Source organism: Pomacea canaliculata, linkage group LG12 (assembly GCF_003073045.1).
Source record: "Pomacea canaliculata isolate SZHN2017 linkage group LG12, ASM307304v1, whole genome shotgun sequence".
Classification (NCBI taxonomy): Eukaryota; Metazoa; Mollusca; class Gastropoda; order Architaenioglossa; family Ampullariidae; genus Pomacea; species Pomacea canaliculata.
The window spans coordinates 20,899,715-20,916,043 of record NC_037601.1 but is presented as its reverse complement, the minus strand read 5'-3'; the positions used below and the strand labels follow the sequence as shown (position 1 = coordinate 20,916,043).

General features: G+C 45.7%; 1 protein-coding gene across 1 annotated transcript in view; it reads left to right on the top strand.

Moving 5' to 3' along the window:
* LOC112577282 (uncharacterized protein C20orf85-like) overlaps positions 1 to 15,506 on the top strand; it is a 38,910-nt gene extending 23,404 nt beyond the window's left edge. The window contains exons 2-4 of the mRNA XM_025260334.1: positions 5,698 to 5,779; positions 10,066 to 10,185; positions 10,623 to 15,506. Coding sequence (XP_025116119.1) covers positions 5,698 to 5,779; positions 10,066 to 10,185; positions 10,623 to 10,781 — 361 coding nt within the window. The 3' untranslated portion in view covers positions 10,782 to 15,506. The remainder of the gene's footprint in view (positions 1 to 5,697; positions 5,780 to 10,065; positions 10,186 to 10,622) is intronic.
* The last annotated feature ends 823 nt before the right edge of the window (positions 15,507 to 16,329 follow it).

The window sequence follows — 16,329 nt, the reverse complement described above, 5'->3', positions numbered from 1 at the left end:
CGGGAAAGTGCTTCCACCTACGGGTGATTGTGCACAATGAGAGAGATGGATGAATTAAACGGTGAAGAAAAGTTTTACGGACTATACTCTGGTCTGCCAAAGTCTTCACAAAACTTCCAGACACAAACCTGTTGATACCCGACACCAGCTCGTTACCTTGGCGACCGGTAATTGCCATGAATCACTGGCTCTGTCCAACTCTGTGCAACGTTTTGCAGATTGCGCGCGCGTCATGCCATTAAATTTTTCTCTCCAACTGCAGATAACCTCAAACTACACTGGCTTTCAGCAGATAAAAGCTGTCTGCAATATCTGTGATTTAATTTCTTCAAAACTGGAGATATTCTTCTCTGCGAAGAAACACATACGTTGGCGGTAATCTCCGCTGAGAGCAGACGACGGGAGAGGAAATGGAGAAATGGAGAAGAACACTAGTCTTGATTAGATTGTGTGTGTGCGTGTGAGTGTGTGTGTGTCAGTCAGTATGTGTGTGTGTGTCAGTGTGTGTGTGTGTCGCAGACGGTCAGACTAGTTTTTTAACCTGTTTTCATTCAAATTTGTCATGCCATATAAGGCTGGGCTTTTTTGTCTTTCTCTCCCTTATTTTCTTCCTTAGTTCATCCATCAATGCTAGAGATTTCCTTCCTTGCATTCAGTAGATCATCCGTTCCCTCACTTTTTCCATCGCTGTTTTTCTTCTCTTCTCTCTTCCCTCTCTTCTCTCTCTTCACTCCCAGTTTTGTTCTTCCTATCTGTATCTCTCCCTCCGTGCATTTCTCCCTACAATAATACTGCTGACACGATTACACTGGCTGACCACAGACGTGAAAGGAAGAAGATAAACAAATTGTTGACTGCAATAACCGCTTCCACGTGCCTGGCCTGACGATTGGTGAGGATGATCACGTGACGATGCCGGCGGATGACGCGCCATGGACGACAGGCGGCATGCGAAGAAGGAAATAATTTGAGAGGAGGAGGAAGCGTGCTGATGCAGGGGTCGAGTGTTGTTTTCTCCCAACATTCTGCGGGGAAGACGGGAGGGAGGGAGAGGGAGGTGTTGTTGTTGTTTGTTTGTGTCGAGAGCTACAAACGTCACCTCAGGCGAACAGAGAAATACTTGTAGAAAAGGTTTAAATAGATGATAGGAGGAGCTGATGGAGCGGAAGTTAAACTCGCGAGTAAACGCTTGTCACGAGAAACACCTTGTCCAAAGTTGAACAAGAAATATTTTCTTCTCTCTCGCTGCAAGTGGACTGGAACACAGACCATCTGGCGTTTGGTCTGCAAAAGTGTTTATGTTGTGTTCCTTCCTTGAAGAAATGCTGATAACACAGCTTTAAACATCATTAGAGTGTCATCGCAAGCCTCCACCTCTGCCACCTGTGAACCAGCGATATGAGGCTACCGGTTCAGTTCTTGGCAGCCTCCGGGTAGGAGGGAGGAAGACATCCTGGGTGGGGTGGGGTGAGCGGGTGCACGACCGACTGCATGGCAACGAGCAGACGACGAAATGAATCAAACAAAAGGACAAACATCAAGATTGGCTGAAAGGCAGAAGTGTTCGCTTCTCCGTTCGTTCATCTTCCAGCTTGGATGAACGAATAAAGCTGTGGGAACTGCGAGCAGCCAGGCAGCAAGACGAAGGAAGCAGTGAGATGATAAAAAGTTCCGCGTCGCTGCCGCGTTCCTTGTCGCGTCGTTGTCGCGAGACGACGTTGTGCTGTTGTTGCTGCCGCTGCTGTAGCTTGCTGTGCCGTTGTCAGACTAAAAGTGCAAAGGTCACAGTCGCTTGCTCCAGACCTGTGTGAGTGGCGACACACTCATTGGTCACACTCACGTCCAGACGCCATGTTGTTTACGTCGGTTATCACGATAACCGTTACACAGGGCATCGGATGTCACACGGTTGTTTGTTGTTTGTTTGTTCGTTCGTTTGGTTGGTTGGTTGGTTGGTTGGTTGGTTGGTTGGTTGTTCGTTGGTTCGTTCGTTTGTTCGTTCGTTTGGTTGGTTGGTTGGTCTGTCGTCTCCAACTTGCTGTTCTTATCGTGGGCGCCATGTCAAGAGAGGACAGTGAGATAACCGATGATTTGTTTGTTTGTGCAGCCCAGACACCTGCACCCAATACATATTTCACAATCAGAATGTCGGCGCTGTTGTCGTCGTTTCAACAAAGATAAATACAGATAAGAAACATTTTTATGTGCAGCAGAGAAAAGAAAACCGCATGTCTGACAGGTTTCTCTCTTCCAACCCAACCTTCCATCCCCTCATCCCACATCACAGAGCAGGTCAGCAATGCCGTTAGTCTGTCAAACACACGTCACGTGACAGTCTTGTGCAAGTTATCTTCACAATCTTATTGTGGATTGTCACAAATAGGTGTGGCATATTCTTTTAACACATTTAAAGACAAGTGATAAGCCAAATACCTTCTGCTAAAGGCCAAGCTGCTTATTAAGTAATGTCAATTAGACAGCAATGGGTGTTATAATATATATATATTATATATACTATATAGTGCCCAGGTTTATCAGCTAACACACAAAGATGTATAATGGAGACACTAACAGAAAGTTTTTCCACGAATAACAATGGTTTACACTTTTCCTTCCTTCCATGAGTCACGGCTTATAGTATTTACTCGTGAATTTTGTCATTTTTAATTAAAAATTTTCATTTTCTCTTTAATATAAATGTCAGGGTTAGTCTCTGAAAACATCTTAAAATGTGTCTGAAACTTTGAATTAAAATGTTAATATAAATTTATATATTTTTTAAACGCTTTGTAAATGCTAAACCAGTCTAGACCTTCGTGCCAAATTCTGTGTTTTAATGTTTAGAACAAAAACAAGAAAATCTTGCGGTCAGTCGTCATGGAGACACAAACGGTCACCACTTACAAATTGATGAAACGAATAATGGTTCAAAAAAATGTTATAAGTCAAAACATCCTTGTAATTAGAAGTCAGATTTACATTTGTGTTAAAAATTAAAATATTTAATAGCAGTAATAAAGCTTGTAATGATAGTACTAAAATGTAAATAATGAAAGTAATAAAATGTAGAACGGAAATCTCTGTCATGCACCATGAAGTGCGCAGTCTGTAGTCTAGTATTCTAAGAACAAATAAAAGCTACTCTCTCTGTCTATGTGTGGTTGCATGCACGTGCGCACGTGAGCACGAGCCTGTCTTTGTTTGTATCTTGTTTACTCATTAATTTACGGTGAAGGATGCCCACCAGGAACTCACTGGCTGTAGTCAATACAGTGGACAACATGCTTCAGTGAACCGGAACTTGCTGATCGAGTTATAGATGACCTTGTGTGTGATACAAAACAGAAACAAGATACACTTTACAAGAGAGAGAGAGACAAAGAGAGAGACAGAGAGAGAGAGAGCTGTTCAAACATCAAAGACAAGTATCAGCCAGAGATGAATATCCTGCACACCTGATGTATCCTGGACACCGAGCCTCCTACAGGGACATTTCTACTAAATCTCAAATATCTATTCATCAATGCCAAGTCATCCGAATCCGTCAGATGAGACAAAACAATCAAATCTGTTTCTTTGTGTTGCTGCTGTTTGAAATCATAGCCACGAGCAGACAAGAGCGATCACGCGCGCGCGCACACACACACACGCATGTGCATAAGTTCTTGTGCAGTGTTCACAGCTCCCTGCCGAGAGGGAGAGAAAAAAAGAGACAACAACAGGAAGAAGGTAAAAAATATATCAGATAAAATCAAATGCCAGTTTTTTTTAATTCTTTGTGAGTGCTTGACTCTTTGCTGATTGAATCTCGGCGGGTCTCCAACAGCAACCCATCGTCACGGTCTGGCGCCGCCGCACAGCTCACCTAAGTGGACTCTCATCATTATGAATTAATTATTCATTCATCCGCTCTGTCTGCAAAATGTCGCCATTATCTCACTTGCTTTTGGCTGGTGTTCATTAACCACCACCACCACCGGCACCACCACCACCACCACCATGGTGTGGGTGGGTGCGCCAATAGGAATAGAAACTTGTAAGTGAACTTATTTGTCAGGGTTTGAACCTTCCCCTTGTTCAGACATTCGACAAGTTTATCTTCTGTCTATTTTGTATGCCTTCATCTGTTTTCCAGGGATGGATAAAAAAATCTATTTTTAAATATCGGATGAGTCAGTCTATGGTCAGAAATGTATTCTCAATCTATGTTTGAGGGTTGGGGTGGAGGTGGGGAGTGGCTGATGCGGTAAAAGAAACGCGAGTTCATATTTCCACATTTTCGCCAAATGGAGGTCGCAAGATGCTGATGCAAATGGAGTAGCCTCCCTTTAACCCCTTCCTTCTCATACTCCCCCCGGCCAACCACTTCACCTCCCTCCTTTGTTATCGCCAGCAAGTCCTCGCCCGTCACACATCCGATGCTGCATGACGATGACGACGATGAAACCCATCTGGCGCTGCAGTGGCCACAAAAGTGTCAACATTATGCTGATTGCGGAAACGTGTGAAGCGGCGGGGATCAATGGCCCGGGAGGTAGCGGCCAGCCAGCGGGGGGACAGCAAGGACGCCTGCACCAGCAGTCTTATCAAGGTGCGTGCACGCGCGCTGGACAGTGTGTACGGCTCGTCTGTCTCTACATCCGTGCGGATGCACTTTCCGGAGAAAGAGAGACGACGAGACGAGAGAGGAGTACGAGGGCTGCCAGGCAACTCCCAGAAGGACAGGGGAGAGGAAGGGACCCACGATGCCACGCACTCGTCTGACCAGCAGGGAGGCAGTGCAGGTCCAAACACCGTTGCCAGGACACGCACTCTAGCGCCATCTTTTGTTCTCAAGGCGACATCCTGCTGCGCACGAGGCAGAACCGTGTCAGGTGTGACGTCAGCCTCTCGGCGTCTACCCACAAACCCATCCGGCGGTCGCTTCCGGTCATTCTCCGGCGCCTCCATTTTGAATACCTCTTACTATAGAATTCTGCACGCGACCGCACCTGTGTGCAAACACACCCACACACACACGCAGAGAGAGAGAGAAGAAAGCAGTCCTGAGACATGGAGGAAAGAGCTCGTCTGTACCGAGCGGGCAAGAAGCTGACGCCATCTTGTGCAGCAGATGCATCGTGACCCAGCGAGAGGTCAGCGTGCACGCGCGCACGTGCGTGGTGTGGGTTGCCTGCTATTGGGCGCGTGCAGGAGTTCATCACACGCCAGGAGGGAGCTGATGTCATGGGAGGCTAATTGCCCCGCGCGCCCATGGCGGCCAGATAGCGACACAAAAGCAAACTGTCTGGATGCGCCTGATCTCTGGGGTTGGATTTTAAAGATTAAAGGAAAAGAAAAATAAAAAAGACAGAAAAATGTCTGAGTGTCTTTAAAATAAGTCTGGGCGGGTCCTAACGGCGCACGTTTACGGAGACCAGAGTCTTCTTTCTGTCTGTCTCTCTCTCCTTCCATTGCGTCAGTTTGAGTGAGTGACATTCAAAGGATGAGATAAAGTCGATAGGCCTGATTATTTTCTGTTAGTAATAAAGAGAGTTTCTTCATCTGTAGTTCTGTAGATGTTTGTCATTTTCTTTGATTCATAGAAAGAAAGGTCCTCAATGGTCAGGTGGCTCAGTGAGTAGCTAGAATACATAAGTAATTAGACTACGTTAGTATAACCTTTCTTTAATGTTCATTTTTGTTAATTTGCCCCAGGAAGGACCACATCCATCACGAGACAACAGCTTCCAGAGCCTGGCCTGAGCTGTGGAGTTTCCTCACCACCAATTACAACGATGTGAGCGGTCTTCTTGTCCCTGGTCTTTCATCCTCCCGTCTTTTCGTGTCTCCTGCTACATTGGAAGTCATTGTTGATCATTTTTGTAAAATACAGTTTGTGTGTCAGTGTCCACTAGGGTCAGACAGGCGACGTGAGGTCGACATCATGCAATATTTACTGCAAAGAAACTCTGACATTACATCTTGCACATGTTTATAATACACATTTATCTTTTCTCACAATTTTTCTGGTCATTTCGCTCCCCACCTCCTGGGCAAAAAAAATGTGTTCATTAACTTTCGTAAGGTTCTTCTGTGACTTCGGGGTTTCCTGGCGATACCTGATGTCAGTGATGTCACACTGACCTGTAATACAGGTAAAGCTTGCTGTGACAGCTCCACATCAAAACTTTGTGAAGCAGCTGCAGGGAGATAATCAGAGTCTGAAGTCTACTGCCATGTGTAGATCTCAAATCTAGGTCAAGATGGCGCTGATGTGACAACGGAAATAAAATTGTCCAGGAAGAGACGATAAGTAGCGCAGACACACAGGAACGTAGAGAATATTGTAACAGATGTACATGATCATTAGACACAAAACTTACCGCAGATAATAAATATGAAAGTGAGGGAGAGAAATCAACCTCTCTAGCCAGTCAGACAAGGGGACGTCACTCTCCTCTTCATTCCATCTCGGTTACAGCTTGAAGTGCATTAACTCCTCCTGGCCGCCATTGATAAATCATTTCTACTTATAAATAAAGTAGATTCGCCCTCACCTGTATCCTAGATGTCCAGTGTATGATATATAAACGTAAATAGCAATGGGAATAAGCGGATGAATGAAGTTTTCATCTGTCGTGGAAAGGTAAGAATATTTCCTTGGAAATTAAAATGTCGGCAACGTATCCATCAAAAGAAACCAGAAGAATATGATGCTGGAGTATTTGCTCGACAGTAAGATGATACGTGTACGGTGTAGGCTGTAGATATCAGCTAATTAATTAACTTTTCTAGTCGTTTGCTTTGGTGGCAGTGACTAATGCACGGACGCACTAACGCACAGCGCGAAGGAACAAAGCCACAAACAGTCGGACAAGCAGAGAGTAAGGGAAGGTACAGAAAAACACACGAACGGATCAGGTATTGCAAGAAAAGGATGAAATAATCTGAGAGACGCACCAGACAGCTAAAAGAAATGTCGTTCGTGCGATGTCTCGATGATTGATGGCCGCCAAGTCATTTCAACCTTCTGACGATCACGAATCTCTCCTTTCTCCTTTTGTCTGTCTGCAGGTATTAACACTTCTAGAGGTAAATTATTGCCCTGTACTTTACAAGCACTTCACAAGTATTTATTCTTGATTTGAATTTTGGTCTATTGCCCGAGACGATCAGGCTTCACCTAGGCGGAGTTCTAATAACTCTTGCAGCTGTGGCAATTGTCAACTTTCGATCTCTCACGTGAGGTCATTGGGGGTCAAGCGGGTTCATATGCTGCGTGAGTGTATGAAATAATGAACACATGTACTTTTGTTGTCCTTTACCTCACTTGACAGTTCATGTTCTGCAGCTGCTACATATTTCAAGTTAAACCGCCACTGATCAGTCTGTCTGTCTGTCTGTCTGTCTGTCTGTCTGTCTGTCTGTCTGTCTGTCTGTGATCATTACTGTCTAACCATTTTGTCAACGTTTGGTATAACTGGTAACAGGCTGATCATATGAGTAATATTCATCAGTATAACATTGATTAGGATACGCACGCGCACGTACACATGCACACAGCGAGCGAGAGAGAGAGGTAGTAGGAAGGAAATGGATTGGAAGAAAAGAGTTGATGACTTGATGAAGAAAGCATGTATAGGCGGGTGTCGGGGGGATTGTGCGCGGGATGTGAGAACACGGGGTGGTGTTTTATTTATTTGGCTGTCAATATGACGCAATGCCACCCGCCTCCAGCACGCGGTGCGTGAACCTGGCCGCGCACTGGAGAGAAGGAGGGAGCGAGGGCTGAGACTGATGCACGTGAGAGACTGGAGTGTGGGCGGCAGACAGGTACACCGACAGTCGGAGGGTGAGGACGGTTCACACAGAGGCGTAGACAGGCAGATAGACACATACATGCCTGGCTACAGAGACAAGGAGTGCGTCACACGGAGACCCTCTTGTCCCGAAACAGCTTCGAGGTTTTGCTTGTCTGTTGTTGAGATGTGGGCATCCGTGACCTCAGTGACACAGGTCGGGGCTGGGAGGTGGGGGAGGAGGAGGAGGAGGAGGGGAAAGTGAGGTGGGGGCGAGCAACTCAAGTCGTCTTTGGTGTGTAGGTGTTTGTTTGTTTGTGGAGGAGCTGGCACTTGCTTGTTTTCAGAACTCGATCGTGTCAGACAGCCCTGCCCTGGCACCACGCTACACACCTTCGCTTCCATGCTCTTCTGTGACGTCACTCACCGGTGCTGCCACCCCAACCGGCTCTCCACCCCTCGTCTTTCCAGGCTTTCTTGTGTCTTGCACGCCCCTCCTCCTCCTCCTCCTCCTCCTCATCATCATCATCATCATCGCTGTTGCCGTATCAAACATTGCTCCGTTGTGCGTGCAATATAATTATAATTATTTCCTTTCCCTCCCCCATTGAAGTGGGTTGCTGGCCTTCTCAATAAACGGTTTTGGAGTTGTCCTCCATGTTTGCTCTATGACGTCAGAGCCTGCCTTGTTGGTTTGGAACCGGAAGTGCATTTCACGTGCTTAATTTATGCCCCCCACTTCCCATTTAAAGACCATTCCACAAGCGTGTGACCCCGTGTCAGTTCCTGTTTAAACTCTCGTCGATGATGCTCAAATAACCTGATCATCGATACACGTCCCTCGCTCTACTCTGTTGTTTCTTCTTCTTCACTCCGTGTCATCAGCTCCCATCCCTTTCTTCATCCTTGTATATTTTTTTTCTCGCCCTGTTTTAATCTCTGGTTCCTGATTTGACGCATTAAACCTGTCATTATCCCAAGCGAGATTTCGCCGACTACCTCCACCAACGCCATCACCACCGCGATCATTAAGTCCAATGGCGTCTGGGAGGCTTTTGACTTCTGTGTCAAAACTCGACTGCCGCCGGCTTTTTATTCCATAATCACAGTCATCATCGGAAAATTGCACCTGTTTGCCGATCGTTGTAGCAATCTGTTCATAAAGGCAAGAGATCGGGTTTCTGTAACAAGCGAGAGGGCGCTGTGGTGCACCGGCCACTCCACTCCCCAGCCCACCCCCAGGAAGAGCGAAAGCGCGAGGAAACGAGAACATGCGAGGTCTCGCGAGAAGGTGCGAGAAAATAGCGCAGCAAGTCCCGTGTCTTCAAATTTAAGGAGGAGGAACCCGGACACAACCTCGGACACACCTGTGGACCTGCGCGCATGAATATATATATACACCTTGAGGTGATTTCGCACATAGAAAGAAAGAAACAATTAACAAACAAACAAGCAAGAACGGAGATATAGGAAGTTCTTGTGCTGATGTCGAACTGAACCACAGTTTGATTGACTAAAGAAGTACACACCGACTGACAGATGAGAAACGACATAAGAAACTGCAGGTAATCATCAGAAAGGTGAACAGACTGAAGGAAGCAGCGATAGTGAGCGGCATCCATGGGCGGCAAACTGTGGAAACACGAACCGCCGTAATCTTAATTATGAACTTATCTGCAATTAGAAACTTCCTTTCTAAATAGGAGGTACTTGGATTTCTTCTTGAACTGACAACAGAAGATATTATTTCTCTCGACTCAAATATGCTTCAAATGAGTCGCTTTTCAAAATGTCGGCGTTTGGTATTCAAATGGTTTACATTTTACAACACAGTCAACTAAATTAAGATGGATTTATCGAAAACCTTCGAGAGGAAAGGAAACTTCCAGAAAGAAGATGAAGGAAAGGCAGACAACACTATCTACTGTCCTAATAAGAATCTTCGGTTATAAAAAGAAAGAAAACTGCGAAGGAGATGCGCGAGTTTCGTTTCGTAATTTTATAATAATAATAATAATAATAATATTAATAATAATAATAATAATAATAATATAATAATAATAATAATAATAGGAGGAAGAAGAAGAACTCTTGACATCTGAGTTGTGGACATCTTTATGTGTTTTTGTATTTGTCCGCGTGTATCTCAAGCTCGGAACAGGAGGAGGGTGTAACTAAACTAGATGTGGGGAAATAGTAACTTGAGCTGAGCTAGTTATTAGAGAAAAATTAGGTAAACCACGTGATCTTTAATCACTTAAGTGTGACGAATCGTTCATTGCAGCTCGTCAAAGACGACTTTCCATGCAACGATGAAGTCAGATTACATCGAGAAAAAGTTCGACAGGAGGCGACTTCACTGATTCAGGTGCCGCCTTCCACACCAATCGAAAAATATATCAAGGTAGGCGTGAGTTGTGTTGGTACTAGTCAGTTCCTTGGAACCAAAATGTCTGCCGTAACGGATAGTAACGTCTTGAGTGTCCAACGCCTACGTCAGTAAATTGTCAACGTCACTTCCTGTCCTAAAGAAACTTCTGAAATTCCCTCGGCTCCAGTTCCGATCACATCCATCATCGCCACCATAACAGCTTCCACTACTTCTCTCAGTATGCGGGCTTTAAACCTCGCTTGTCTCTATTTTGATATCCAGTTGTGTTTCTTGTTTTCTTCTCTAAATGCACATCCTTTCGAAACCACCTCGTTTTATTCATCAAGCCACCATCAGACCTTCATAGAAACAGATCGTAAAACGCAGCAATCGCATGACTTTATTCTCTCCTTCTTGTCAATAAATTTATTTCGACATTAAGAAAGCTTTCAACGTTTTGTTCTCAACAGGTGTACCCATCAACTCGCCCTTTTCCCAAGACAACATCGCGAGAGATCGGATGGCGGTCGACTGAGAAGGAGCTGGCCCTTGAACGCTACGGGAAATACGCGAAACCCAAAGGAGGGCTGGTCCGCCAGCTGAACTGGCCTCAGGAAGCCATTGAATGACCTGGGTCACGTGCACTTTCTCTGTAGTCATGGCGTTTGCTTTTTGTCTTGCCAAGAGATGGTCACTAGATAGCAAAATTCTTTCTTCTGTATTTTTAAAAATATTTGTTTGTCTGCATCAAGGCTTGCTCTGGTCTTTTTAACTCTTCAGATTATGTTTACAATTAAATCTTAGGTTTCTTTTCTATTTTGTTTGCTATAAAAGACTATACAGTTTGTTTTACCGAATAAAAAGTCTTGTGATTGACTTTCGTGCCACTGTGACTATACTGAAGGAAGAGACTGCACAGGGTCGTTGGCAGCAGGACCTGTGTAGATAGTGCCGAGTGTCAGTAGTGTGTCAAAGATGGTGATACACACAGGTTCGCCTTGCACTGAACCCCACAATACTGACAGCTAATCCTTGCAGAGGACCTGCGAAAACACATTCTGTTTCAAAATGTAAATGAAAGGTGGAAGCACAGCTGGCCTGCCATTTCGTGCCGCTACACCTACGTCCTGTTTGGGGAATAATTATGGGCACACTTACACACTTAGCGGAAACACTCACGATGCTCAGCACAAATGCTCATGACGTTTAGCACAAATGTGAGGCAGACGTGCAACAAACCGCCAAAAAATAAAAATGTGGTTTCGCCTCCAACAGCAGCCACTCTGACATGTAGTGGCTTTTCGCTTAATTACAGTTGAAGTAAGGCGCGCGATACAACCTATGTTCAGAAAAGAAAAGTGATTTTAAGGCCCCTTCTTCTCACCCGCTCTCCTCCCTCCGCCATCCATTTCCCCCACTCCATCTTTCCCTCTATGCACATTTTGATATGCCAGAGTTTAGTTCCTCTCAAAGCTTTGCCAAGCTCCTCTCAAGGTGTAGTGAGGAGGTGGTGTCTAAACATTACTACATTGTGTCTATTGTGACTATTTTTGTACGCCTGGTTTTATGTAATGAAGACGAACACTTTTTTTTTTTTTGTCTCGCTGAACACTTTATCATCGCTACATACTGTGTTCGTGAGGTGTGTATGCTCCATTACAGCTTCTAACATTGCGGTCCTGCTCCACTTTGGGTCACGTGACAGTCTGACCATACGGAGTCCAACAATTCATAGCATCCATGTTCGTGAGACGCCAACCGTTGTCTGAGACATTTTTAAACTGTAAAAATCTGGCCGAACGCTTGACTGAGTTTCGCAAAGTTTTTACCTGATGGTTATTAAAAAACTTGGTCAAACATCCGTCTGGGTTAGTCAGGGTTTGCCTGTCGTCAGCAATGGCCTGTGATGCGCTCACCCGCATACATCTACCCGCTCACGCACACACGTGTGCGCATATTTATGCTCACGCACGCACGCAGTAGAGGGCGAACAAAACGAGGGTGAGGTGAGGGTGTGAGGAGAGAGAGAGAACAGGGAGGGAATGTGCATGGGCGGATACATGGAGGAGGCGCATGCGTATTCACACCTGCATAGAGTTAGGTTAACTGCGCTCGCAGTAAAAAAAATAAAAAATTAAGGCGCAATGTTGCCGACATGCTGCCGGCAGTACGAGGCAGCTCTTGAGGTTGTGTTAAAGTGTGTCGTTTTATGTCTGTCAATGATGTGAATATGTTAACCAAGATTGACATCGCTCCGGGTGCAAAGATAAAATCATGCGTACTTCACCCGGATCACCCCCACCAACACCCCTCCTACATCACATTGTTTTCTACTTCATTTTTTTCTTCTCCTCGCTTCTCGGGCTTGCCGAGACATGACGAGATTTAAATACAGTTTTGACCCGCAGGTGAGTAGCGGTCCTCCCTCTCCCTCCATGTGTGTCGCAGTGGTCTGGGCGGCCATGTGGCAGCACCGCGGTCTGGCAGCTCGCTTTTTTCCTCCTTGATGAAACTGTTTATTGCTTCACCGATACTGAGGTGTTTGAGCAGATGTGAACACGATGCTCGGCTTCACCAGGCTCCTCTATCAGTCGGGCTCTGCTATCTGCTATCTCTCTCCCTTCTCTCTCTCCCTCCATTCTGCTGACCATCCATTTTCAGTTTGTTATACCTGAATGTTTCACCTGCTCTATTGCCTCCACCTTCTGCTAAGGTTTTGAGAGTGTGTGACTGAGTGAAAAAAAGTTGTGGATGAATGAGCAGTGGTGTTGACCTTTCCTCCCCATTCCCACCCCACCCACTCACACACCTATCCACCCGTTTCTTGAAAATTCCTCACCTGAACTGTGACACCCGATAATCAAATGATCTTTCTACTTGATGACAACCTTTTGCCTTGATGTCCTTTCTTGAAACCTTCTCGCAAGAACTCTCCCTCCCCCAGGCAGGGGAAGCTACTCCTTTACAGACGGGAGACAACTTTGTTGATTTTCTCATGCGATGGCCAAAAGTGATTGTTACCATCACTGGACCAGGTTTGCTTGTTTTGCCTGGATTCCGTGCATGCTTCTGTGAGTGTGTTTGCGCGCGCGCGAGTGAAGGAAAGAGCTAAGAAGGAGAGAGTGTGTTAATAAGATGTCAGAGGTTTCTTTACATCCCTCCATATTTCAGCACGTGCGACATATCCTTATCTGAGGGCGGGGACACCCACAGTACACAAACTGCCGCGGTCTGTCATTAAAACCTGCTGTGGGTGTGTCCGCGACCCCTGCCTGCATCACCTTGCGATGCCCTGCGAAGATGCTTCTGCCGGAGATAATTTGCAGACTCGTAAACTTCTGCCACCCGGCGCAAGTGTCATGTAGACATACAGCGAGTCTGACAAGGACTGGCTGACCTGACATCATGAGTGAGTGACTAGCAGGCTGGGGTGGCAGGCAGGGTACCTCGCTAACCTCTAGGTCTAACCGCAGTTTAAATGCTTGTAAAATATCTGGCACAGCTCTGCTACTGTTTGATGGCGTGGGGGTGCCCCCTTGGTCTTCTATGCTCACCGCTACACCCGCGCACAGACACTCACAAATGACTAATGTTTTGTATCGTTCAAAAAGTTTTTTTTTTCTTTTTTTTTCTGTTTTGCCAGTCGTATTTGAGTGCAGCGGCCCCGCCTTCACTCGCGGCCTAGTGTCTGGACATGGCGACACTGTGCAGCTGATGGCCGTCGCGCCAAACAAAAGACTTCTGTCCATCCGGTAGACAGTCGATTAGGTCACCCGACTGTTCTTTTGCCCTCAGACTGTAGCCCCATCCTCGTGCCCACCCGCTGCACCCGCTGCCCACCCGCTGCCCACCCCCGACAGACGATGACGCGGACGAGAAATAACGCCGCGCTGTGTAGCCTCGGTGGCGCAGGGGTATAGCGGTGCGCGACACCCGTTGTTCCTCGCGCGTGCTCCTGCATGACTTTGCTCGCGTGCGCACGCGTGCGAGAAACAGACAGAGCCCCTATTACAACATCCCCTAGCTTGGAACCTTGTGCTTGTTATTTTAATACGATAAGAAAATTAGAATTTAGCGAAACGTTTTTTTTTATTATACACAGACTTAATGGTTCGTATACACTTGCTACCCGGTCATTAGGAAGGGTATGAGGGCAGGGTGGTTCGAGATTCCTTTAGTGGAGATGGCTGCTGTTACATACATGACATCTAGAAGGCGCCAGGCAGGAAAAAAGAAATGGTTGGCAGGGACGAGACATGGCAGTGGGGTAGAGTGTAGGGACAGAGATGCGGGTACTGAGGAAACATGCAGGACAGGGAGGAACGTGAAGAAAGTATGGTACAGCTGACCTCACTGCCTGAGTCGTGACCTGTGTCCAAGCCTCAGACTAGTGCAGAGATATTTTAGACTGGACTGCACAGAATTGATGTGTGCTGTCTGTGACAACACCATCGCTCCCTCCTTCTGTCAAACATTTAATTAGTTTGATTGACAAAAAGCTAAATATGCAGCAGTGATACTGGCATACCTTAACTTACCTGTCAGCAGTATTAGCGTGACATAGCTAATAGCTAAAGCTAGATAATAAGCTAAATTTAATTATGCCCATTGTGAACAAGCAGCTTTATCTCGCTTTCATATGTTCGTCGCTCTCTCCTGCCTCGTGTCATTATCTGAGAACAAAGCAGTGTTGTTGCGGTGGCTGTTACTGCTTGACTAGCCTTGGCTGACTGTAGCCATCATGTTGATAATATTTACAACATTCACCTCCGGGTCAGGAGCGCACGTGTGTATTTGTTAGCTACGAGTTGCTAACCGGGGTGCACGGGTGGTTTTCCGTGCATACAATGTCCATAAACTACACAGGACCAGCGGGCTGCATGGAGCTGTAGCAAGGACTGGACTCCAACATGCAAGCCTCGCCTGGCATCTTAATTTCTCAGCATTACAAATACAAAACCAACTGTAATTTTGTGTTAATAAGCAGTATTAACTGATGCACCTTCTAAAATGGAATGAATGTAATTTAAACCAGCTGAGCTGTGGCTTGTCATCCATGACACCATCTCTAGTGGAGCGTGAACTTTATCACATTCCCCTCTCTCAGTTTTCTTTTTTGTTTTTTTTCACGGCCACCCCTATACAATAAAAACAAAATATAAGATAAATAATCCTGTTTCAGCACACAAATGTCAAGACTAATGTCAGCAGGTTACAATGTTGCCTTGTACACACCCCGCACTGCCCTCCACCATACAGTATTATACATGTTTATGTACCAGTAGTTGTTTTTGTCATGTTCGAAACCAGATGATTACTGTAAAATCGAATAAAGTATTTTTAATTAAAACTGATTTAAAAATGTGTGTGTAATTCTTTCCTTGGTCTGTGTGAGTGAACCCTGCCCCAGCCTCTCACCTATAAGTCTATTTTTAGCCCTGTGACCTAAGCCGTTGCCTTTCATTCCTTCTTTGGTCTCTTCTGTCATCCGTCGCTCCTGGGGTACTTCCGGCGACATGAAAGAAGGAAAGACCACATTAACTAGTAGCGTCTAAAATAAATTGTTTCGTTGTGATTAACTGATGAGCAATATTATAATTTATTCTGTAATGTCGGGTGGCTGGATAACAGGGTGAGATGAGGGTGTGAAGACTTGCAGGGATAGTATTGGGTACTCAGGGTAGCACTTCACACAGCCATGGGCTATTCAGGGTAGCACTAACCACAACCACGAAGCTTGTTTTTGTATCTGTTGAAAGAAGGGTCAGATATTTGGCCTTTCCTCTCTGACCTTTCCACGTTTCCTGTGATTAAGAACAAAGCAATATCCTCTAAGATATTTTTTGCTTTTTATCTCTGATCTTTCACTTTCCCTGATTAATTTTTCAGAACAAAGTGGCATCCTGTTAGCTTCCCATTATGCACCGGTCCTCGCTGTGGATGCACTTCAAACAGGATGTGCACAAAAACCCGAGGCATTCACTTTAAAGGACCCTTAACCTCGAATATTCACTTAAACAAAATTCCCGACATAGTGTGACAAAGATGTGGGTGGGAGGTGGGGAGGGAGGGGTGCAGCAGAAGAGATAGACATGGTGGCAGCATCAGACCGCACGAGCGAACGCGCCCACGTCTGTATTTCTCCCTTCGCCTCTCGCTCGCTCCCAACTTGACAGT